The sequence below is a fragment of the Oncorhynchus keta genome, chromosome 1, assembly GCF_023373465.1.
Source record: "Oncorhynchus keta strain PuntledgeMale-10-30-2019 chromosome 1, Oket_V2, whole genome shotgun sequence".
Lineage (NCBI taxonomy): Eukaryota > Metazoa > Chordata > Actinopteri > Salmoniformes > Salmonidae > Oncorhynchus > Oncorhynchus keta.
The window spans coordinates 2374787-2401698 of NC_068421.1; the positions used below are offsets into that span (position 1 = coordinate 2374787).

General features: G+C 43.2%; 1 protein-coding gene across 3 annotated transcripts in view; it reads right to left on the minus strand.

Moving 5' to 3' along the window:
* si (sucrase-isomaltase (alpha-glucosidase)) overlaps positions 1 to 26912 on the minus strand; it is a 134776-nt gene that overhangs the window by 73892 nt on the left and 33972 nt on the right. For all 3 annotated transcript variants that reach the window (XM_052457800.1, XM_052457824.1, XM_052457836.1), the window contains exons 11-17: positions 24083 to 24214; positions 19946 to 20062; positions 13073 to 13186; positions 12894 to 12978; positions 7502 to 7619; positions 6296 to 6467; positions 5381 to 5497 (exon numbers count right to left, since the gene is read on the minus strand). In XM_052457800.1, coding sequence (XP_052313760.1) covers positions 5381 to 5497; positions 6296 to 6467; positions 7502 to 7619; positions 12894 to 12978; positions 13073 to 13186; positions 19946 to 20062; positions 24083 to 24214 — 855 coding nt within the window. The remainder of the gene's footprint in view (positions 1 to 5380; positions 5498 to 6295; positions 6468 to 7501; positions 7620 to 12893; positions 12979 to 13072; positions 13187 to 19945; positions 20063 to 24082; positions 24215 to 26912) is intronic.

Consider the following 26912-nt stretch of genomic DNA (forward strand, 5'->3'; position numbering starts at 1 on the left):
GCAGCATGCTAGCTAGTCACAACGAGAACCAGAGCAGCATGCTAGCTAGTCACAACGAGAACCAGAGCAGCATGCTGGCTAGTCACAACGAGAACCAGAGCAGCATGCTGGCTAGTCACAACGAGAACCAGAGCAGCATGGACACACAAGAAGCCGTGAACTCAATGAAGAGAAAGAACAAAACTGACCAGGATGAAATCCTTGCAACCTCTTTACCTCAGACCCCAAGTAAAAATCTACCGGTGAAAAAAAGTAAAAGAAGACATTTCCATGTCTGAACTTTTCTCTGCAATCCAGTCCCTGTCTACTAAACAAGACGCCACGCTCTCCAAAGTGTCCATCATAGAGTGGGTTACTGAAAAAAACATCAAAGAAGATCAATCATTTGTCAGAAACTGTCAGTTAGCTACGCACGAATTGTGTGCGAGAACAAGGAAAAGATAACATTCCTAGAGAATGATTTGAAGAAAACTTAGTTGGACTTCAAAGGTACTCTCACAGATGGAATCTGAAAATCCAAGGTGTAAAAGAGGTAGATGGAGAGGATATTAGGGAAGCAGTCATTAATATCCTGGGAAAGGTGGCTCCGTGCATCAAAGACAAGCTAAGAGACGTGATCGAGGTGGTACATCGACTTGGGAAACGAAGATCTGATGGACCCCCTCGCAATATCATTTTGCGCTTAACTATGCGCCATTACAGGGACATCATCTGGAAAATGGCCAAGGGGAACACGTTTCTGGATGAGAAGAAGCTCCGCATTAAAGAAGATCTGATACCGCAGGATCCGACTGCCAGGGAGACTTGAAAATGCTATTTTCATCATTTGTAATGTGTATGGATATACCTCACCTGCTCCAAATAAGACCCCTTTTACCCAATTTACTAGGAAAGTACCAGTACAGCTTCTTTGGGCTCGGGGGCAGTATTTTGAAGTTTGGATGACAAACGTGTCCAAAGTAAACCACCTGTTACTCAGGCCAAAAAGCTTGGATATGCATATAATTGGTCGTTTTGGATAGAAAACACTCTGAAGTTTCTAAAGCTGTTAAAATAATGTCTGTGAGTATAACATAACTGATATGGCAGGCGAAAACCCAAGGAAAATACATATAGGAAATGGGATTTTTTTAATGTGAGTGGTTTTCCATTGAAAGCCTATTGACTATATAAAGGGTTAGGGCCCAGATTGCAGTTACTATGGCTTCCACTAGATGTCAACAGTCTTTAGACATGGTTTCAGGCTTGTTTTCTGAATAATAAGACCTTTTGCTATGTGGTTTATGGAATCAAGCAGTACTGGTTTGCGCGAGTGACTGTGTGTGCGCTCTTCAGACTTTTTCCTTTCTATTGAATACGCTATTGTCGGTTGAAATATTATCGATTATTTAGATAATTGACACCCAGAGGACTAGTTATAAACATTGTTTGACATGTTTCAATGAACTTTACCGTTACTTTTAGGATGCATTCGTCTGCATGTTTTGATCGCCTTTGAGCCAGTGGATTACTGAACAAAACGTGCCAACAAAACAGAGTTTTTGGGATATAAAGAGGGACTTTGTCGAACAAAACAACAATTTATTGTGTAGCTGGGACCCTTTGGATTGCCAACAGAGGAAGATCTTCAAAGGTAAGTGATTTATTTTATTGCTATTTCTGACTTTCGTGACACCTCTGCTTGGTTGGAAAATATTTGTATGCTTTTGTAAGCAGGGCATTGTCCTAAGATAATCGTATGGTATGCTTTCGCCGTAAAGCCTTTTTGAAATCTGACAAAGCGGCTGAATTAACAAGAAGTTCATATTTGAACTGCTTTGGGATAGGGGGCAGCATTTTCACTTTTGGATGAAAAGTGTGTCCAGAGCAAACTACCTCCCACTCAGTCCCAGATGCTAATATATGCATATTAGTATTAGTGTTGGATAGAAAACTCTCTGAAGTTTCTAAAACTGTTTGAATGATGTCTGTGAGTATAACATAACTCATATAACTCATATGGCAGGCAAAAAACTGAGAAGAAATCCAAACAGGAAGTAGGAAATCTGAGGTTTGTAGTTTTTCAAAGCTTAGCCTACCGAATACACATTGAGATATGGATAAAGTTGCACTTCCTATGGCTTCCACTAGATGTCAACCGTCATTAGAAACTTGAATGAGGATTCTACTATAAAGGAGGGGCTCATGAAACCTCTTTGAGTCAGTGGTCTGGCAGACAGCCTTGGTCTCATGACGCGAGCTCCCGACAGAGTTACCTCTCGTTCCAGTGCTTTTCTGAAGACAAAGGAATTCTCCGGTTGGAACATTATTGATGTTTTATGCTAAAAACATCCTAAAGATTGATTCCATACATCGTTTGGCTTGTTTCTACGACCTCTAATGGAACTGTTTGAGTTTTTGTCTGGACGAAATTCTCGCGCCTCATGAAGATGGGTTACTGGGCTGAACACGCTAACAACAAGTGGCTATTTGGATATACATGATGGACTTTATGGAACAAAACAGTCATTTATTGTCGAACTGGGATTCCTGTGAGTGCCTTCTGATGAAGATCATCAAAGGTAAATGAATATTTATTGTGTAATTTCTAACTTTGTTGATTCCAAAATGGCGGATATTCCTCTGGCTGTTTTTGGGTTCTGAGCGCCATTTTCAGATTATGCTTTTTCCGTTAAGTTAAAAAAAAAATCTGACACAGCACTCCCAGGAATCCCAGTTCGACAAAAAATGACTGATTTGTTCCATAAAGTCCATTAATTAAGGAGAAGTCTATCTTTAATTCTGTGAATAAGAGTTGTATATTTTATCAATGTTTATTATGAGTATTTCTGCAAAATCACCTGATGTTTTGGAATCCAAACATTTCTGCACGTAAGGCGCCAATGTAAACTGAGTTTTTTGGATATAAATATGCACATTATCGAACAAAACATACATGTATTGTGTAACATGATGTCCTATGAGTGTAATCTGATGAAGATCATCAAAGGTTAGTGATTCATTTGATCTATATTTCTGCTTTTTGTGACTCCTCCCTTTGGCTGGAAAAATGGCTGTGTTTTTTGGAATTGGCTATGACCTAACATAATCAAGGGTAATATTCTCAGATACGAACAATTTATAACATTGAAAGAGTTCCCAATACCTTTCAGAGAGTTTATTTCTGTGATCAAAGCCGTTCCCATTGGTCTAACTACACTAATGAAAACTCATTTTAGCTTTGGTAATGATCACACAGTTTATCCAGAAGTCAGATTGGAAGGCGTGGGCTTACTTGAGAAATCTTGTTGTAATAAATATATAAGACACATTCTTCAAGGTGAGAATCTGTCTCACTTGTTCTTTGAATGTAAATTTGTGTCAGAATTTTGGGAAAACCTTGTATTTACCATTATGATCACCACCCATGTTTTTGACGTGAAGGATATAATATGTTACTATTGCAAATGATAACAAGACCATTGAAATGATTGTGAATTTTTCTTTCTTGTTGCCAATAAATTTATAGACAAACAAAAATTCAAAAATTACACTTATTTATGATTGAATTTAACTATTTTATTAAAATAGTGAATAGTGAATAGTGAATAACAACAAGAAGAACATTTTCCTGAACCATTATAATACGGAGTCAATCACCACCTTCAATCACCACCTTCCGGAGACACCTGAAACCCCACCTCTTCAAGGAATACCTAGGATAGGGTAAGTAATCCTTCTCACCCCCCCCCCCTAAAAAGATTTAGATGCACTATTGTAAAGTGGCTGTTCCACTGGATGTCATAAGGTGTATGCACCAATTTGTAAGTCGCTCTGGATAAGAGCGTCTGCTAAATGACTTAAATGTAAATGTAAATGTAATACGATTTTTTCAAAGTGATTACAATTGCACTAGAATTGTACATTTTTGTATTACTTTATGTTTTGTATGTTCTAGTATTTTCTCGTTAATACCTACGTTCTGTTTTGTATGATGTAACAATGTAAATTGTTGATCTGAATTTTGATTTTTTTTAAATAATAATTACAAATAATAATAACATGTTACTAAACCCACTACAATCATGCAGTAACGTAGCCAGTTAATTGTTACACAAGCAGGCGGACATAGGCAGAGGACGTCCTCTGGAAGTTCTCATAATTACTGTGTAAGTCTATGGAAGGGGGTGAGAACCATGAGCCTCCTAGGTTTTGTATTGAAGTCAATGTACCCAGAGGAGGACAGAAGTTACACCATGGTGCTACCCTACAGAGTGCTGCTGAGGCTACTGTAGACATTCTTTGCAAAATAGTGTTTTTTAATCAGTTATTTGGTGGCATAATTGTATTTACTTTAGTTTTATCTAAAAGTTATAGCTTTTTAAATGTTTTACAATTCACATTTCTTTATGAAATTATCTGAGGATGATAGTCCTTCCTTTCTTCCTCTGAGGAGCCTCCACTGGCGTTGGGTAAGCATCATTGAATAATTATAAAATATTTGTAATATATGCAAGTTACCACTTCACTGTGCCATTTACACCTTCTGTATCCTGTGCATGTGACAAATAAACTTCGATTTCATTTGATATAGTGTGTGTTTGCTACATGACCTCACATTTGAATCCTTAAAGAGATGGGTTAAGAAGGTGTGAATGATGCTGAATGGGTGTAGAGAAAGAAGAGCTCTCCAGTAGGTGTAGAAAAAATATTCAAGGACCATTTTCACAAAAGTTTCAAAGCAGAATTACTTGCCCAATTTTTCTTCAAGCATAGTGTAGGATATACCATTTTCTAGCTCTGCGTCTCTACTCTGATCCAATGTATAAAGAAAAAACAACATCAAATGCTGCAACATAAGACCGAATCGAGGCAGTCGGTCACATGTTCTCTTTTACAGCAACGAACTGGGGAAGAGATACAGGGGAGATGTGGAATGGGATGAATGAGCCAATTGGAAGCTGGAGGTGATTAGATTATCGTGAAAGGTATAATAGCCAGATGGGGAAATTAGTCAGGACACCAGGGTTAACGCCCCTACACTTATGATAGGTGACATGGGATCTTTGTTGACCACAGTCAGGACACCCATTGAAATGTCCCATCCGAAAGACGGCACCCTATGTAGGGCAATGTCCCCTTCGCTGCCCTGGACTGACCCTGCATTGTTATCCTATCTAAGTCTTGAGCCGTCTCCAATCACAATGTAAAGGGAGACTGAGCATTGAAACTGTGACTTGTTTTGAAAAAGCCCCTTAGGCCGAAAAGTTGACAACATGAACCTTCATCAGAAATCCTTCTCTGTTTTTACTTTGACATATCCATACTTGGATCCATACATTTGAAACTTTTTTGACTCCATACTGTACATGGTGTCGTAAAGAAACAAGGGAACGGGTACCTTGTAATGCTGGGCGTTGTGGTTCCGGCTGAAGGGATAGAATGCTCCAACCTGCATCCAACGACGACACAACTCCTCTGACACGTCGTCAAAGAAACCGCAAATATCAGCACCGATCTGAGAACGCACAACACAGGACAAGACAGAACGTTACAAACACCGACACACTCACAAAAAAATTAATAATCAGGAAAGCACACAGATATAGCATTTGAAACTAGCATTTGAAACTACACAGCAGGGTCTGGAATGGAATTGTTTATCTTGTCTTATATTGGTTTCCATTTGTTAAAACAATTCAATAAGGCTAAATTGGCAGAATACAGAATACATGTATGCAGTCTCTGTTTTGGTAATTGCACATGGTAAGCATAAAAGAAAATACCCAATCAATGGCCCATCCTTTGAGAGCAGTGTGTTTGGGTGTTGCTATTGTTTGAATGCAGGGCACTTTAACAGCATGCTCAATGGGAGGACATCGATCCAAATCCAAGTCTCCCTATGCCAGCGATGTGTGTGTGTGTGTGTGTGTAATTGAAAGAGAGAGTGAATTTGAATGGGTGTGTGTGCCAAACAAGAATTGGAAAACCTCTTGGACAGAGTCTCTTCAGGACTGTGGTTGGCAACTCTAACACTCCCTGTCACACCTAGAGGTGTGTGTGTGTCTGTGAGCGTGTGCGTGTTGGTTTCTCGTTTGCAATGTTACTTGTCTGAGGCCAGAGCCAAACGGCTTCTAACCATTCTAATATCTCATCAGTACGTTTTTCTTACTTACCTGCCTCTGTCTCAGCTGTGGGAGTAAAGAACAAGCTTCCAGTCAAGACACTTTTCAGTCTCCAAACAGATAAATAGCCCAACCTGTTAAATCAATAGATGACGGTATCAAACCGTTGGACATCACGTTGAGGTACTCACGTAGGGGATTCCGAACAGGCCAAACTCCAGCATGCCAGGTATGGCCCATTTGATGTCGTTCCAGTTAGCAGCATTGTCACCCAGCCAGTGGCCGGAGTACTTCCCCACACCAGGGAAGGACGAGCGGGTCAGTATCAGGCTCCTGTTCCCCTCAAACACACGCTCTAGAGCACTACAGGGAGAGTAGGGGGAGGGGGAGTGGTGTGTAGAGAGAATGAGAGAGATAGAGAGTATCATCATCACTGCTTTACTGCTCTAATTAGCTAGCTAAATCGAACGGCCATTGATTTTCATGACAATATTGTGTTCTGATGATGTTTACATAGTGTGTCTCCTGACAATAAGGCCTTTTAATTAGCCGAGAGAGAAATAGACAGAAAAAAAAATTAAAGTCAGGACTAAAGAGGAGTGGAGCTAGCGAGCGGTATGCTAATAGGATGATGTGACAGAGGAGTGGAGCTAGCGAGCGGTATGCTAACAGGATGAAGTGACAGAGGAGTGGAGCTAGCGAGCGGTATGCTAACAGGATGAAGTGACAGAGGAGTGGAGCTAGCGAGCGGTATGCTAACAGGATGAAGTGACAGAGGAGTGGAGCTAGCGAGCGGTATGCTAACAGGATGAAGTGACAGAGGAGTGGAGCTAGCGAGCGGTATGCTAACAGGATGAAGTGACAGAGGAGTGGAGCTAGCGAGCGGTATGCTAACAGGATGAAGTGACAGAGGAGTGGAGCTAGCGAGCGGTATGCTAACAGGATGAAGTGACAGAGGAGTGGAGCTAGCGAGCGGTATGCTAACAGGATGAGTCAGCGATGGAGGAGGCCTCTCAGAAGACAATGTAACTCAAAGAGCTGTGTCAGGATTCCCTGCTGAGACATAACTCTGTGTGTGCGTGCGGGTGGTTATGCGTGCATAGGGATTTACCTCCGAGACACAACAATCCTCAGTTGACTAGCCGACCCAATGACAGCGCCCCAGGCTCTATTTTTAATGATGCTCTATTTATTTAGACAAATCATCACAACTCACCTCTGAAACATCAGGACAGTGAAGCCTCACTCAGCACATAGCAAGGCCTCTAACTCTAGACCTACATCAGTTTACAGTGATAAGGATATGCTGGTGGAATTCAAGTATACAGACTAAATAGTCCATTCCTATGGCAGAGCTTCAGTACAAGTTCTACACACATAGTAAGATCCCTACTCACTCTCTGGTGGCTAGAACCATGGCGTATCCATAGAGACTGTGGACATCATAGTGGTTTCCCCAGGTCTGTTTCGAGTCCATACACAGAGTCTTACTGTACAACACCCCATCCAGGATACCTGAGGAGGAGGACAGAATGAGAGAGAAGCGTGGAGGATATATATATGTTTTTGTCTGCAGTTTTTGATATTCAAAAAAGGTTGTGTTTCCTGTTAATTAAAAAAAAATAGAATGTGGCTCCTTTCATCAGAGATACCAGTGTACTGATTTGGCTTAATAAACAGCCTTACTAGGAGTGATGGGAGGGCAGATGAGGGTAGTTGAGGGTTGCTAAACAGCCTTACTAGGAGTGAAGGGAGGGTAGTTGAGGGCAGTTGAGGGTTACTAAACAGCCTTACTAGGAGTGAAGGGAGGGCAGTTGAGGGTTACTAAACAGACTTACTAGGAGTGAAGGAAGGGTAGTTGAGGGTAGTTGAGGGTTACTAAACAGCCTTACTAGGAGTGAAGGGAGGGTAGTTGAGGGCAGTTGAGGGTTACTAAACAGCCTTACTAGGAGTGAAGGGAGGGCAGTTGAGGGTTACTAAACAGCCTTACTAGGAGTGAAGGGAGGGCAGTTGAGGGTTACTAAACAGCCTTACTAGGAGTGAAGGGAGGGTAGTTGAGGGTTACTAAACAGACTTACTAGGAGTGAAGGAAGGGTAGTTGAGGGTAGTTGAGGGTTACTAAACAGCCTTACTAGGAGTGAAAGGAGGGCAGTTGAGGGTTACTAAACAGTCTTACTAGGAGTGAAGGGAGGGTAGTTGAGGGTTACTAAACATCCTTACTAGGAGTGAAGGGAGGGTAGTTGAGGGTAGTTGAGGGTTACTAAACAGCCTTACTAGGAGTGAAGGGAGGATAGTTGAGGGTAGTTGAGGGTTACTAAACAGCCTTACTAGGAGTGAAGGGAGGGTAGTTGAGGGTTACTAAACAGCCTTACTAGGAGTGAAGGGAGGATAGTTGAGGGTAGTTGAGGGTTACTAAACAGCCTTACTAGGAGTGAAGGGAGGGTAGTTGAGGGTTACTAAACATCCTTACTAGGAGTGAAGGGAGGGTAGTTGAGGGTAGTTGAGGGTTACTAAACAGCCTTACTAGGAGTGAAGGGAGGATAGTTGAGGGTAGTTGAGGGTTACTAAACAGCCTTACTAGGAGTGAAGGGAGGGTAGTTGAGGGTTACTAAACAGCCTTACTAGGAGTGAAGGGAGGATAGTTGAGGGTAGTTGAGGGTTACTAAACAGCCTTACTAGGAGTGAAGGGAGGATAGTTGAGGGTAGTTGAGGGTTACTAAACAGCCTTACTAGGAGTGAAGGGAGGGTAGTTGAGGGTAGTTGAGGGTTACTAAACAGCCTTACTAGGAGTGAAGGGAGGGTAGTTGAGGGTAGTTGAGGGTTACTAAACAGCCTTACTAGGAGTGAAGGGAGGATAGTTGAGGGTAGTTGAGGGTTACTAAACAGCCTTACTAGGAGTGAAGGGAGGGCAGTTGAGGGTAGTTGAGGGTTACTAAACAGCCTTACTAGGAGTGAAGGAAGGGTAGTTGAGGGTTACTAAACAGCCTTACTAGGAGTGAAGGAAGGGCAGTTGAGGGTAGTTGAGGGTTACTAAACAGCCTTACTAGGAGTGAAGGAAGGGCAGTTGAGGGTAGTTGAGGGTTACTAAACAGCCTTACTAGGAGTGAAGGAAGGGCAGTTGAGGGTAGTTGAGGGTAGTTGAGGGTTACTAAACAGCCTTACTAGGAGTGAAGGGAGGATAGTTGAGGGCAGTTGAGGGTTACTAAACAGCCTTACTAGGAGTGAAGGAAGGGCAGTTGAGGGTAGTTGAGGGTTACTAAACAGCCTTACTAGGAGTGAAGGGAGGGCAGTTGAGGGTTACTAAACAGCCTTACTAGGAGTGAAGGGAGGGCAGTTGAGGGTAGTTGAGGGTTACTAAACAGCCTTACTAGGAGTGAAGGGAGGATAGTTGAGGGTAGTTGAGGGTTATTAAACAGCCTTACTAGGAGTGAAGGGAGGATAGTTGAGGGTAGTTGAGGGTTACTAAACATACTTACTAGGAGTGAAGGGAGGGCAGTTGAGGGTAGTTGAGGGTTACTAAACAGCCTTACTAGGAGTGAAGGAAGGGCAGTTGAGGGTAGTTGAGGGTTACTAAACAGCCTTACTAGGAGTGAAGGAAGGGCAGTTGAGGGTAGTTGAGGGTTACTAAACAGCCTTACTAGGAGTGAAGGAAGGGCAGTTGAGGGTAGTTGAGGGTAGTTGAGGGTTACTAAACAGCCTTACTAGGAGTGAAGGGAGGATAGTTGAGGGCAGTTGAGGGTTACTAAACAGCCTTACTAGGAGTGAAGGAAGGGCAGTTGAGGGTAGTTGAGGGTTACTAAACAGCCTTACTAGGAGTGAAGGAAGGGCAGTTGAGGGTAGTTGAGGGTTACTAAACAGCCTTACTAGGAGTGAAGGAAGGGCAGTTGAGGGTAGTTGAGGGTTACTAAACAGCCTTACTAGGAGTGAAGGGAGGGCAGTTGAGGGTAGTTGAGGGTTACTAAACAACCTTACTAGGAGTTAAGGGAGGGCAGTTGAGGGTAGTTGAGGGTTACTAAACAGCCTTACTAGGAGTGAAGGGAGGGCAGTTGAGGGTAGTTGAGGGTTACTAAACAGCCTTACTAGGAGTGAAGGGAGGATAGTTGAGGGTAGTTGAGGGTAGTTGAGGGTTACTAAACAGCCTTACTAGGAGTGAAGGAAGGGCAGTTGAGGGTAGTTGAGGGTAGTTGAGGGTTACTAAACAGCCTTACTAGGAGTGAAAGGAGGGTAGTTGAGGGTTACTAAACAGCCTTACTAGGAGTGAAGGGAGGGTAGTTGAGGGTAGTTGAGGGTTACTAAACAGCCTTACTAGGAGTGAAGGGAGGGTAGTTGAGGGTTACTAAACAGCCTTACTAGGAGTGAAGGGAGGGCAGTTGAGGGTAGTTGAGGGTTACTAAACAGCCTTACTAGGAGTGAAGGGAGGATAGTTGAGGGTAGTTGAGGGTTATTAAACAGCCTTACTAGGAGTGAAGGGAGGATAGTTGAGGGTAGTTGAGGGTTACTAAACAGACTTACTAGGAGTGAAGGGAGGGTAGTTGAGGGTTACTAAACAGCCTTACTAGGAGTGAAGGAAGGGCAGTTGAGGGTAGTTGAGGGTTACTAAACAGCCTTACTAGGAGTGAAGGAAGGGCAGTTGAGGGTAGTTGAGGGTTACTAAACAGCCTTACTAGGAGTGAAGGAAGGGCAGTTGAGGGTAGTTGAGGGTAGTTGAGGTTACTAAACAGCCTTACTAGGAGTGAAGGGAGGATAGTTGAGGGCAGTTGAGGGTTACTAAACAGCCTTACTAGGAGTGAAGGAAGGGCAGTTGAGGGTAGTTGAGGGTTACTAAACAGCCTTACTAGGAGTGAAGGAAGGGCAGTTGAGGGTAGTTGAGGGTTACTAAACAGCCTTACTAGGAGTGAAGGAAGGGCAGTTGAGGGTAGTTGAGGGTTACTAAACAGCCTTACTAGGAGTGAAGGGAGGGCAGTTGAGGGTAGTTGAGGGTTACTAAACAGCCTTACTAGGAGTGAAGGGAGGGCAGTTGAGGGTAGTTGAGGGTTACTAAACAACCTTACTAGGAGTGAAGGGAGGGCAGTTGAGGGTAGTTGAGGGTTACTAAACAGCCTTACTAGGAGTGAAGGGAGGGCAGTTGAGGGTAGTTGAGGGTTACTAAACAGCCTTACTAGGAGTGAAGGGAGGGCAGTTGAGGGTAGTTGAGGGTTACTAAACAGCCTTACTAGGAGTGAAGGGAGGATAGTTGAGGGTAGTTGAGGGTAGTTGAGGGTTACTAAACAGCCTTACTAGGAGTGAAGGAAGGGCAGTTGAGGGTAGTTGAGGGTAGTTGAGGGTTACTAAACAGCCTTACTAGGAGTGAAAGGAGGGTAGTTGAGGGTTACTAAACAGCCTTACTAGGAGTGAAGGGAGGGTAGTTGAGGGTAGTTGAGGGTAGTTGAGGGTTACTAAACAGCCTTACTAGGAGTGAAGGGAGGGTAGTTGAGGGTTACTAAACAGCCTTACTAGGAGTGAAGGGAGGGCAGTTGAGGGTAGTTGAGGGTTACTAAACAGCCTTACTAGGAGTGAAGGGAGGATAGTTGAGGGTAGTTGAGGGTTATTAAACAGCCTTACTAGGAGTGAAGGGAGGATAGTTGAGGGTAGTTGAGGGTTACTAAACAGACTTACTAGGAGTGAAGGGAGGGTAGTTGAGGGTTACTAAACAGCCTTACTAGGAGTGAAGGAAGGGCAGTTGAGGGTAGTTGAGGGTTACTAAACAGCCTTACTAGGAGTGAAGGAAGGGCAGTTGAGGGTAGTTGAGGGTTACTAAACAGCCTTACTAGGAGTGAAGGAAGGGCAGTTGAGGGTAGTTGAGGGTAGTTGAGGGTTACTAAACAGCCTTACTAGGAGTGAAGGGAGGGCAGTTGAGGGTAGTTGAGGGTTACTAAACAGCCTTACTAGGAGTGAAGGAAGGGCAGTTGAGGGTAGTTGAGGGTTACTAAACAGCCTTACTAGGAGTGAAGGAAGGGCAGTTGAGGGTAGTTGAGGGTTACTAAACAGCCTTACTAGGAGTGAAGGGAGGGCAGTTGAGGGTAGTTGAGGGTTACTAAACAGCCTTACTAGGAGTGAAGGGAGGGCAGTTGAGGGTAGTTGAGGGTTACTAAACAGCCTTACTAGGAGTGAAGGGAGGGCAGTTGAGGGTAGTTGAGGGTTACTAAACAGCCTTACTAGGAGTGAAGGGAGGATAGTTGAGGGTAGTTGAGGGTAGTTGAGGGTTACTAAACAGCCTTACTAGGAGTGAAGGAAGGGCAGTTGAGGGTAGTTGAGGGTAGTTGAGGGTTACTAAACAGCCTTACTAGGAGTGAAAGGAGGGTAGTTGAGGGTTACTAAACAGCCTTACTAGGAGTGAAGGGAGGATAGTTGAGGGTAGTTGAGGGTAGTTGAGGGTTACTAAACAGCCTTACTAGGAGTGAAGGGAGGGTAGTTGAGGGTTACTAAACAGCCTTACTAGGAGTGAAGGGAGGGCAGTTGAGGGTAGTTGAGGGTTACTAAACAGCCTTACTAGGAGTGAAGGGAGGATAGTTGAGGGTAGTTGAGGGTAGTTGAGGGTTACTAAACAGCCTTACTAGGAGTGAAGGAAGGGCAGTTGAGGGTAGTTGAGGGTTACTAAACAGCCTTACTAGGAGTGAAGGGAGGGTAGTTGAGGGTTACTAAACAGCCTTACTAGGAGTGAAGGAAGGGCAGTTGAGGGTAGTTGAGGGTTACTAAACAGCCTTACTAGGAGTGAAGGGAGGGTAGTTGAGGGTTACTAAACAGCCTTACTAGGAGTGAAGGGAGGATAGTTGAGATTGTTGTCATCACATCCCTTGATGGAGCCTTTCATGAAGTTAGACACCTCATTCATATCCTGTCAGGAAGAAGACAGAGTTGGGATGTGTGGATGTGTATGTCAGACTTGAACATAAATATTGTACAACCAAGCATTAGTAGAATAGACTTACAATCCACAGAGCGTCATGTTTGATTTCTTTGAATAATCTGACGTACTCATCAGTCCACCACTCTTTACAGCTGGGGTTAGTGTAGTCTGGAAACACTGCCACACCTGGCCAGACCTAGAGAGAGAGGGAATAGAAGAGAGAATGGTTATTGCCAAGAAACACCAACTCATCTGGACAGACCTACAATATAGAGAGATAAGAGAAACACTGTCTTCTGGACAGACCTACAATATAGAGAGAGAAGAGAAACACTAAGTCATCTGGACAGACCTACAATATAGAGAGAAGAGAAGAGATAAACACAAAGTCATCTGGACAGACCTACAGTATAGAGAAAGAAGAGAGGAGAGAAACACTAAGTCATCTGGACAGACCTACAGTATAGAGAGAGAAACACTAAGTCATCTGGACAGACCTACAGTATAGAGAGAAACACCAAGTCATCTGGACAGACCTACAGTATAGAGAGAAACACCAAGTCATCTGGACAGACCTACAGTATAGAGAGAGAAACACTAAGTCATCTGGACAGACCTACAGTATAGAGAGAGAAACACTAAGTCATCTGGACAGACCTACAGTATAGAGAGAGAAGAGAAGAGATAAACACTAAGTCATCTGGACAGACCTACAGTATAGAGAGAGAAGAGAAGAGATAAACACTAAGTCATCTGGACAGACCTACAGTATAGAGAGAGAAGAGAAGAGATAAACACTAAGTCATCTGGACAGACCTACAGTATATAGAGAGAAGAGAGGAGAGAAACACTAAGTCATCTGGACAGACCTACAGTATAGAGAGAGAAGAGAAGAGATAAACACTAAGTCATCTGGACAGACCTACAGTATAGAGAGAGAAGAGAAGAGATAAACACTAAGTCATCTGGACAGACCTACAGTATAGAGAGAGAAGAGAAGAGATAAACACTAAGTCATCTGGACAGACCTACAGTATATAGAGAGAAGAGAGGAGAGAAACACTAAGTCATCTGGACAGACCTACAGTATAGAGAGAGAAGAGAAGAGATAAACACTAAGTCATCTGGACAGACCTACAGTATAGAGAGAGAAACACTAAGTCATCTGGACAGACCTACAGCATAGAGAGAGAAACACTAAGTCATCTGGACAGACCTACAGTATAGAGAGAGAAGAGAAGAGATAAACACTAAGTAGATGTAGACGTAGAGAGAGGGAGAGAAGTGGAGCAAAGGACACAGAGAGAAAGAGAGAGGATAGGAGGGGATAACGATGGTAGAAATGCGAGGGAAACATTTAGAGGGGAGAGAAGGACATATGAGAGAGACGGGAGGAGGAATCGATTCTACAATATAAATATCCAGACGTGACTGTGAGTTTGAAGCCTTTGCTAATGACATGCAGCACAGAGAGCAATGATTAATCCTCAGAGAAAGAGGGGGAGGGCATTGCATGTGTGTGTCTGTAGCAATGCATACATGTGTACATCAGGTTGAGGTCTTCGCTGACCTTGTATGACAGAGTTCTAAAGATTAAATCTCAAGATTTCTTCACTCCCCACAGTTAAACGTTAGCTAGCTTTTATCCCCCGCTAACAACTTTACAACCACGAGCAGAAAGAGAACATTAATGATTTTCACACACGTTCACATAAACACACACACCCACGTGTCCTAATTATGACGATTTAACTCTCAAGGGAGCAGATATATAGGAACAGCTTTTGGGCAGATATATGATGCCTCCAAGGTCAGGGCTAATCAAATCAAATCAAATCAAATTGAAACGGTCATATGCTCTGAATACAACAGGTGTTTCACCTTACAGTGAAATGCTTACTCACGAGGCCCAAACCAAAAATGCAGTTTAAAAAAATACAGATAAGAATAAGAAATAAAAGTAATTCAAGAGCAGCAGTAAAATAACAATAGCGAGACTATATACAAGGGTGTACCGGTACAGAGTCAATGTGCGGGGTCACCGGTTAGTTGAGGTAATAAGTACAGTGCATGTAGATAGAGTTATTGAAGTGACTATGCATAGATGATAACAAACAGAGAGCAATGCAATGCCATTTGATTAGGTGTTCAGGAGTCTTATGGATTAGGGGTAGAAGCTGTTTAGAAGCCTCTTGGACCTAGACTTGGCGCTCCGGTACCGCTTGACTTCCTCTGACACCGCCTGGTATAGAGCTCCTTCATAGCAGGAAGCTTGGCCCCCGTGCACACTACCCTCTGTAGTGCCTTGCGGTCGAAGGCCGAGCAGTTGCCATACCAGGCAGTGATGCAACCAGTGAGGATCTCTCGATGGTGCAGCTGTAGAACCTTTTGAGGATCTGAGGACCCATGCCAAATCTTTTCAGTTCTCTTTTTCCTGTAGTCCACAATCATATCCTTTGACGATCACATTGAGGGAGAGGTTGTTGTCCTGGCACCATACTGCCAGGTCTCTGACACCACACTGCCAGGTCTCTGACACCACACTGCCAGGTCTCTGACACCACACTGCCAGGTCTCTGACACCACACTGCCAGGTCTCTGACACCACACTGCCAGGTCTCTGACACCACACTGCCAGGTCTCTGACACCACACTGCCAGGTCTCTGACACCACACTGCCAGGTCTCTGACCTCCTCCATATAGGCTGTCTAGTCATTGTCGGTGATCAGGCCGACCACTGTTCTGTCATCTGAAAACTTAATGATGAAGTCCAGGATCCAGTTGCAGAGGGAGGTGTTTAGTCCCAGGGTCCTTAGCTTAGTGATGAGCTTTGAGGGCACTATGGTGTTGAACGCTGAGCTGTAGTCAATGAACAGCATTCTCACTTTTGTCCATGTGGAAAAGGGCAGTGTGGAGTGCAATAGAGATTGCATCATCTGTGGATCTGTTGGGGCTGTATGCAAATGTGGAGTGGGTCTAGGGTTTCTGGGATAATGGTATTGATGGTGCTGATGTGAGCTATGACCAGCCTTTCGAAGCATTTCATGGCTACAGACGTGGTCATTTAGGCAGGTTACCTTAGTGTTCTTGGGCACAGGCACTATGGAGGTCTGCTTAAAACATCCTGGTTTTACAGACTCGGACAGGGAGAGGTTGAAAATGTCAGTGAAGACACATGCCAGTTGGTCAGCGCATCTTCGCAGTGCACGTCCTGGTAATCTGTCTGGCCCTGCGTCCTTGTGAATATTGACTTGTTTAATAACTACTCTAGGGTAGGGGGCAGCATTTGGAATTTTGGATGAAAAGTATGCCCAAATTAAATTGCCTTCTACTCGGGCCCAGAAGATAGGATATGCAAACAATAGTAGATTTGGATAGAAAATTCTCTAAAGTTTCCAAAACTGTTACAATAATGTCTGTGAGTATAACAGAACTGATTTGTCAGGCAAAAACCTGAGAAAAAAACAATTCAGGAAGTAGGAATTGTTTTTGTTGTTGTAGTTTTCTATTCAATTCCATTACAGTATCCATTACAGTATCCATTGCAGTATCCATTACAGTATCCATTGACTTAGGACTCAAATTGCAGTTCCTATGCCTTCCACTAGATGTCAACAGTCTTTAGAAATGGTTTCAGGCTTGTATTCTGAAAAATGAGGGAGTAAGAGCAGTCTGGATGAGTGGACCCTGCCATGTCACAGAGCTTTTTCATGCTTGCTACCAATAGAGTACCTTTCTTCTTTACCTTTTATATTGACAACGTTATTGTCCGGTTGAAATATTATAGATCATTTAGGCTAAAAACAACCTGAGGATTGAATATTAACACCGTTTGACATGTTTCTATGAACTTGACGGATACAATTCTGACTCGCTCCACCATATTTCTCAGTCCCTCCATCTGTCTCGCTCCACCATATTTCTCAGTCCCTCCATCTTTCTGCCTGTTTCGAGGCAGAAAGATGGAGTTACACCACTCGCTCCATTCTCTCTTCCTGACCATTACATTCTCCCCCATTCTGTCTGTTCTCTCTCTCAAATTCTCCCATAACATCATTATATTCTATTTTCCACCTACCTCTGTCTTCCCAAAAATATTATTGAATCAGATTTGATAAAAAAGTGATTATAAAAAAGGTTTGACGTGTTTCTGTGGACTTTACGGAAACTATTTGGAATTTTCGTCTGCGATGTCGTGACCGCTATTTCCTGTGGATTTCTGAACATAACGCGCCAAACAAATGGAGGTATTTTGGATATAAAAATAATCTTTATGGAACAAAAAGAACATTTATTGCGTAACTGGGAGTCTCGTGAGTGAAAACATCCAAATTAATTTTATTGCTTTTCTGATTTTCGTGACCAAGCTACTTTGATGCTAGATGTTCATAATGTTTTGTCTAGTGATCGATAAACTCACACAAACGCTTGGATTGCTTTCACTGTAAAGCATATGTTCAAAATCTGACATGACAGGTGGATTAACAACAAGCTAAGCTTTGTTCTGCTATATTGCACTTGTGATTTCATGAATATAATTTTTTTTTAACCATTTTTTGAATGTGGCGCTCTACAATTCAGCGGTTGTTGATGAAAATGATCCCGCTAAAGGGATCCGTGGGTACCTACACCAGCCCTTAACCCTTAACCCTTAACCCTTAACCCTTAGTGCTATAATAAATACCTTACCTACACCAGCCCTTAGCCCTTAACCCTTAACCCTTAGTGCTATAATAAATACCTTACCTACACCAGCCCTTAACCCTTAACCCTTAACCCTTAACCCTTAGTGCTATAATAAATACCTTACCTACACCAGCCCTTAACCCTTAACCCTTAGTGCTATAATAAATACCTTACCTACATCAGCCCTTAACCCTTAACCCTTAACCCTTAGCCCTTAGTGCTATAATAAATACCTTACCTACACCAGCCCTTAGTGCCATAATAAATACCTTACCTACACCAGCCCTTAACCCTTAGTGCTATAATAAATACCTTACCTACATCAGCCCTTAGCCCTTAACCCTTAACCCTTAGTGCTATAATAAATACCTTACCTACACCAGCCCTTAACCCTTAACCCTTAACCCTTAACCCTTAACCCTTAGTGCCATAATAAATACCTTACCTACACCAGCCCTTAACCCTTAGTGCTATAATAAATACCTTACCTACACCAGCCCTTAACCCTTAACGCCATAATAAATACCTTACCTACACCAGCCCTTAACCCTTAGTGCCATAATAAATACCTTACCTACACCAGCCCTTAACCCTTAGTGCTATAATAAATACCTTACCTACACCAGCCCTTAACCCTTAGTGCCATAATAAATACCTTACCTACACCGGCCCTTAACCCTTAGTGCCATAATAAATACCTTACCTACACCAGCCCTTAACCCTTAATGCTATAATAAATACCTTACCTACACCAGCCCTTAACCCTTAGTGCTATAATAAATACCTTACCTACACCAGCCCTTAACCCTTAGTGCTATAATAAATACCTTACCTACACCAGCCCTTAACCCTTAGTGCCATAATAAATACCTTACCTACACCAGCCCTTAACCCTTAGTGCTATAATAAATACCTTACCTACACCAGCCCTTAACCCTTAGTGCTATAATAAATACCTTACCTACACCAGCCCTTAACCCTTAGTGCTATAATAAATACCTTACCTACACCAGCCCTTAACCCTTAGTGCTATAATAAATACCTTACCTACACCAGCCCTTAACCCTTAGTGCTATAATAAATACCTTACCTACACCAGCCCTTAACCCTTAGTGCTATAATAAATACCTTACCTACACCAGCCCTTAACCCTTAGTGCTATAATAAATACCTTACCTACACCAGCCCTTAGCCCTTAGTGCTATAATAAATACCTTACCTACACCAGCCCTTAACCCTTAGTGCTATAATAAATACCTTACCTACACCAGCCCTTAACCCTTAGTGCTATAATAAATACCTTACCTACACCAGCCCTTAGTGCCATAATAAATACCTTACCTACACCAGCCCTTAACCCTTAGTGCTATAATACATACCTTACCTACATCAGCCCTTAGCCCTTAACCCTTAGTGCCATAATAAATACCTTACCTACACCAGCCCTTAACCCTTAGTGCTATAATAAATACCTTACCTACACCAGCCCTTAACCCTTAGTGCTATAATAAATACCTTACCTACACCAGCCCTTAACCCTTAACGCCATAATAAATAGCTGCTTTGCTCCACAATGACTAACGCCATAATAAATAGCTGCTTTGCTCCACAATGACTAGCGTCCCACTGTCTAGACTCTAGACGATTACTCATCAGCTGCCTCTATTGTGTTTATAAGCACAATCACTGAGGCAGAACACACTCACTCACTCACTCACGCACGCACGCAAACACACACACGCACGCACGCACGCAAACACACGCACGCACACGCACGCGCGCACACACACACACACACACACACACACACACACACACACACACACACACACACACACACACACACACACACACACACACACACACACACACACACACACACACACACACACAAACACTTGGTTTAAGTAAGATCAGTCTGTGCTAATACACGGAGCACACCGTCTGTGATGCAGGACAGTTAGAGACTAAACACGGATGTAGAATCAATGCACCTGTTTGACCTGATATAAACCATAAATAGTGATTAGCACTGGGCCAGGTTTAATCGTGCGGGTAAAATACATCGTAAACCCTATGATCTGCTCCGTAGCAATTTGTAAACGCTCTCTGTCTCTCTCTACACACATAGCCAACACAAAGTGGGATTGATCATTTCAAAAACAACACTAGCCAGCCTCTCTCTCTCACACGCACTCAAGCACCCACAGACACATGCACATCACCATCACCACCACCTCCACCTCCACCACCTCCCTTCCCACCTACCTCTCCCAGTAGAGGTGTTTTCCCATCAGCCTCAGTGACCCAGGCGTTCTTCTGTGTTCCTCGTTCATAGGCCTCATACGGCCCGTTGATCCTCTTACTGGTGGCTATTGCCGGGTCCTGAAAGACAATATCACAGCCATTTTCTTTGGCACAACTGCACTAAACTCAACAAAAACATTTTAAAATAAGCCTACTCACAACAGGCTATTATAGAGGGAATGAGCCTTGATATGTGAGAAACACTTGGAATGGTTGCGTGCATCACATTTTGTCACAGGGTAGACTACCGTGTCTCAGGCCTAGGCACAGGAAGGAAGATGATTTCCAATAGGTCTAGGCACAGGAAGGAAGATGATTTCCAATAGGCCTAGGTACAGGAAGGAAGATGATTTCCAATAGGTCTAGGCACAGGAAGGAAGATGATTTCCAATAGGTCTAGGTACAGGAAGGAAGATGATTTCCAATAGGTCTAGGTACAGGAAGGAAGATGATTTCCAATAGGTCTAGGTACAGGAAGGAAGATGATTTCCAATAGGTCTAGGTACAGGAAGGAAGATGATTTCCAATAGGTCTAGGTACAGGAAGGAAGATGATTTCCAATAGGTCTAGGTACAGGAAGGAAGATGATTTCCAATAGGTCTAGGCACAGGAAGGAAGATGATTTCCAATAGGTCTAGGCACAGGAAGGAAGATGATTTCCAATAGACCTAGGTACAGGAAGGAAGATGATTTCCAATAGGTCTAGGCACAGGAAGGAAGATGATTTCCAATAGACCTAGGTACAGGAAGGAAGATGATTTCCAATAGGTCTAGGTACAGGAAGGAAGATGATTTCCAATAGGTCTAGGCACAGGAAGGAAGATGATTTCCAATAGGTCTAGGCACAGGAAGGAAGATGATTTCCAATAGACCTAGGTACAGGAAGGAAGATGATTTCCAATAGGTCTAGGCACAGGAAGGAAGATGATTTCCAATAGACCTAGGTACAGGAAGGAAGATGATTTCCAATAGGTCTAGAATGAGCCTTGATATGTGAGAAACATTTGGAATGGTTGCGTGCATCACATTTTGTCACAGGGTAGACTACCGTGTCTCAGGCCTAGGCACAGGAAGGAAGATGATTTCCAATAGGTCTAGGTACAGGAAGGAAGATGATTTCCAATAGGTCTAGGTACAGGAAGGAAGATGATTTCCAATAGACCTAGGTACAGGAAGGAAGATGATTTCCAATAGGTCTAGGTACAGGAAGGAAGATGATTTCCAATAGGTCTAGGTACAGGAAGGAAGATGATTTCCAATAGGCCTAGGTACAGGAAGGAAGATGATTTCCAATAGGTCTAGGTACAGGAAGGAAGATGATTTCCAATAGGTCTAGGTACAGGAAGGAAGATGATTTCCAATAGGTCTAGGTACAGGAAGGAAGATGATTTCCAATAGGTCTAGGCACAGGAAGGAAGATGATTTCCAATAGGTCTAGGCACAGGAAGGAAGATGATTTCCAATAGGCCTAGGTACAGGAAGGAAGATGATTTCCAATAGGTCTAGGTACAGGAAGGAAGATGATTTCCAATAGGCCTAGGTACAGGAAGGAAGATGATTTCCAATAGGTCTAGGTACAGGAAGGAAGATGATTTCCAATAGGTCTAGGCACAGGAAGGAAGATGATTTCCAATAGGTCTAGGCACAGGAAGGAAGATGATTTCCAATAGGCCTAGGTACAGGAAGGAAGATGATTTCCAATAGGTCTAGGTACAGGAAGGAAGATGATTTCCAATAGGTCTAGGTACAGGAAGGAAGATGATTTCCAATAGGTCTAGGCACAGGAAGGAAGATGATTTCCAATAGGTCTAGGCACAGGAAGGAAGATGATTTCCAATAGGTCTAGGTACAGGAAGGAAGATGATTTCCAATAGGTCTAGGTACAGGAAGGAAGATGATTTCCAATAGGTCTAGGCACAGGAAGGAAGATGATTTCCAATAGGTCTAGGTACAGGAAGGAAGATGATTTCCAATAGGTCTAGGCACAGGAAGGAAGATGATTTCCAATAGGTCTAGGTACAGGAGTAATCATTTCCCCTTTCCTCTCCCTTTCATATGCCCGGGACCAAATAAAACATTTTATATTCATTTTACCTTTATTTAACTAGGCAAGTCAGTTAAGAACAAATTCTTAGTTACAATGACGGCCTAGGAACAGTGGGTTAACTGCCTTGTTCAGGGGTAGAAGGACAGATTTTTACATTGTCAGCTCAGAGATTAGCTCTTGCAGCTTTTCGGTTACGAGTCCAACACTAACCACTAGGCTACCCTGGCCACCCAAATATTTTCATTTTGCATTTAACTTCACTATCAACTCTATCATTTCTGGGTCAGCTTTAAGTACCTTACTGCAATTAGATTTAAATTAAAATGGGCAGAAATTGTATTTCTAAAGCAGAAAACTATTGCTCAAGCAATCATTTCCCTAGGACTGTCTGGGAGTGGTTATAGTGGGGAGGGGAGAACTGAACACAAGCTGTTATTGGCAAAGAGGTTTGGAACTCTCTCTTTTATTGGTCGGTTAAACCATTTAATGCATGGTAAAAAAACACAAAAAACAATAAGGCTAAAGCCCTATTCTCACGGGACTATTATTACTAGAGAACGTTGGTTATGTATTTATTACCCCAGTTTGTCTCTTATTCCAGAGGAAAAATATTTTTTAATAATGCATGTGGCGATATTCAATTTAATTCGCACAAAACATATAAAGAAATGTATTCACTGTGAAAGCAGACCCTTCATACATAGGATATGCGCAGCACTTCATTCAATTTATCCAATCATTGATATCTTGCTAAAACCGCACTGGACTAGAATTATCAAAGGACTTTGTAGTTTGCCAAAAATAAACAGTAATTTATTCTGGTTAGTCAATGTCCAGATTTCAGTTTAAGCCATCTAAACAGCAGGCTACAGTTCCCTTGCCATGCAATAGGCCTATTTGAAGTCCTGTGTCGAATTTGTACAGCGCCTCACAATCATCACACCTAACACAGCCAGAACACTGGCACTGCAATCCTCTTTACCTGCTCACCAAATCTTTTCCAAACATTACTTTTCTGCCCCCCTCCTTATTATTTTCAACTCTCCTTTCGCAGCTTTGGTTTTATTGAATTAAACTTTGACAATGTCCTTTTTGCCTCTGTGACGTTAACTTCTCCTGCCCGTTCCCAAAATCATTATTTGCCGATTGGCTGTGTCGGCTATTTGCCACGCATACAGTTAACCCCTAAAGGTTAGGTTTAGTACTAATACCAGATAGACTAAAATAATGAAAGACAAAACCTCAATGTAGCCAAGAATTATACATTTATGGATTTTTAAAGGTATTGTTTTCTCTTTATTCAACCCCCAATATTTAATGACCCTAAATCCCAGCCCTTCAGCCACACAATAGTTACATTTTAATGACCCTAAATCCCAGCCCTTCACTGCGGATATAACCACCCGGACTGCGGCTATGAGTCCACCCATGCATCACTAACGCACGCATATATGCAAGGTGAACAAGGTCGTCATACCGGTAAATGCTTTTTCTAATAAATCAAAGGTAGACATAGACAACAACATAACTGTAATGACCTACGAGGGATATGCCTGACATATTGCCAAATCGCGGTCTGCTCAGAATCCTATCTGGAGAGTTCACAAACTACATTTACAAATTGAATGCGACATGTTTTACGTCTATAATCAAATAAATTAGCAACAACGAACTCAGCAAAACACTCGGATTAGGCGACTTCAAACCTCTAAGTAATAGCAAAGTTACAGTAGTGCCACTACTATTGAAATGTGAATATGTTTTCATTCAACATGCACATTTGGAACTGGAGCTAACTGGAGAACCAACAAATGTTTGCAAAAACAAGCAAATCAACTGTAGGCGGCAGGTTTGAGCGTTGGGCCAATAACCGAAAGGTTGCTAGATCTAATCCCTGAACTGTCAAGGACAAATCTGTCATTCTGTCCCTGAACAAGGCAGTTAACCCACTGTTCCTAGGCCGTCATTGTAAATAAGAAGTTGTTTTTAAATTACTTGCCTAGTTAAATAATATGTTTTTATCTTTCTTTCAAAAACAGTCTGTTTCTTACCAATATAAGAATGTATTTCTGTCCCTTCTCGTGCAGGTAATCAGCGAACTGAGGGAGGCCTTTGAAGTTGACTTCATCGTAAGTGAAGTCCTTCTTATCTTCCATATAGTCAATGTCAGTGTACTGGATATCCTGGGAGAGAAGAGAAGCAGATAGAGAATAAAAGTGCATTCATTATGGCTGTAGGAGTTGAATGTCAGTGTCATAACCACACAGTATTTGTCTCAAACCACTCAAACTGTCTGCATCATTGTTTTCTATACATTTAGTCAAAGCCACTCAAATATTATGGTCTTAGCAGCATGGCTTAGTAAGTACATTGCCCCTTGGCATGTGTTTACTGAAGTGCAGTGCGTCCACTCTTATCTTATCTTTAAATCCGAACTTCAAATATTAATGAATTCCCATGACTGAAATGTGTTCCCTTAAATGAATATTTACATCTTAGTATGAGTGTGATGCATATAGAACAGTGGTGTAAAGTACTGAAGTAAAAAATACTTTAAAGTACAACCTAAGTCGTTTTTTTGTGTATCTGTATTTTAGTTTACTACTTATATTATTTTGCAAACTTTTACTTTTTACTTTGACTATATTCCTAAAGGCAATAATGTGTTTTTTACTCTGCACATTTTCCCCGACACCCCAAAAAATAATGTTGTGCCGGAAAATGGTCCAATTCACACACTTATCAAGATGATCTGGAGGACTCACTAAACAGAGAACATCCCTGTTCATCACCACTGCCTCTGATCTGGAGGACTCACTAAACAGAGAACATCCCTGGTCATCACCACTGCCTCTGATCTGGAGGACTCACTAAACAGAGAACATCCCTGGTCATCTCTACTGCCTCTGATCTGGAGGACTCACTAAACAGAGAACATCCCTGGTCATCACCACTGCCTCTGATCTGGAGGACTCACTAAACAGAGAACATCCCTGGTCATCACCACTGCCTCTGATCTGGAGGACTCACTAAACAGAGAACATCCCTGGTCATCACCACTGCCTCTGATCTGGAGGACTCACTAAACAGAGAACATCCCTGGTCATCACCACTGCCTCTGATCTGGAGGACTCACTAAACAGAGAACATCCCTGGTCATCACCACTGCCTCTGATCTGGAGGACTCACTAAACAGCGAACATCCCTGGTCATCACCACTGCCTCTGATCTGGAGGACTCACTAAACAGAGAACATCCCTGTTCATCACCACTGCCTCTGATCTGGAGGACTCACTAAACAGAGAACATCCCTGGTCATCACCACTGCCTCTGATCTGGAGGACTCACTAAACAGAGAACATCCCTGGTCATCACCACTGCCTCTGATCTGGAGGACTCACTAAACAGAGAACATCCCTGGTCATCACCACTGCCTCTGATCTGGAGGACTCACTAAACAGAGAATATCCCTGGTCATCACCACTGCCTCTGATCTGGAGGACTCACTAAACAGAGAACATCCCTGGTCATCACCACTGCCTCTGATCTGGAGGACTCACTAAACAGAGAATATCCCTGGTCATCACCACTGCCTCTGATCTGGAGGTCTCACTAAACAGAGAACATCCCTGGTCATCACCACTGCCTCTGATCTGGAGGACTCACTAAACAGAGAACATCCCTGGTCATCACCACTGCCTCTGATCTGGAGGACTCACTAAACATAGAACATCCCTGGTCATCTCTACTGCCTCTGATCTGGAGGACTCACTAAACAGAGAACATCCCTGGTCATCACCACTGCCTCTGATCTGGAGGACTCACTAAACAGAGAACATCCCTGGTCATCTCTACTGCCTCTGATTTGGAGGACTCACTAAAGAGAGAACATCCCTGGTCATCACCACTGCCTCTGATCTGGAGGACTCACTAAACAGAGAACATCCCTGGTCATCACCACTGCCTCTGATCTGGAGGACTCACTAAACAGAGAACATCCCTGGTCATCACCACTGCCTCTGATCTGGAGGACTCACTAAACAGAGAACATCCCTGGTCATCTCTACTGCCTCTGATCTGGAGGACTCACTAAACAGAGAACATCCCTGGTCATCACCACTGCCTCTGATCTGGAGGACTCACTAAACAGAGAACATCCCTGGTCATCACCACTGCCTCTGATCTGGAGGACTCACTAAACAGAGAACATCCCTGGTCATCACCACTGCCTCTGATCTGGAGGACTCACTAAACAGAGAACATCCCTGGTCATCACCACTGCCTCTGATCTGGAGGACTCACTAAACAGAGAACATCCCTGGTCATCACCACTGCCTCTGATCTGGAGGACTCACTAAACAGCGAACATCCCTGGTCATCACCACTGCCTCTGATCTGGAGGACTCACTAAACAGAGAACATCCCTGTTCATCACCACTGCCTCTGATCTGGAGGACTCACTAAACAGAGAACATCCCTGGTCATCACCACTGCCTCTGATCTGGAGGACTCACTAAACAGAGAACATCCCTGGTCATCACCACTGCCTCTGATCTGGAGGACTCACTAAACAGAGAACATCCCTGGTCATCACCACTGCCTCTGATCTGGAGGACTCACTAAACAGAGAATATCCCTGGTCATCACCACTGCCTCTGATCTGGAGGACTCACTAAACAGAGAACATCCCTGGTCATCACCACTGCCTCTGATCTGGAGGACTCACTAAACAGAGAACATCCCTGGTCATCACCACTGCCTCTGATCTGGAGGTCTCACTAAACAGAGAACATCCCTGGTCATCACCACTGCCTCTGATCTGGAGGACTCACTAAACAGAGAACATCCCTGGTCATCACCACTGCCTCTGATCTGGAGGAC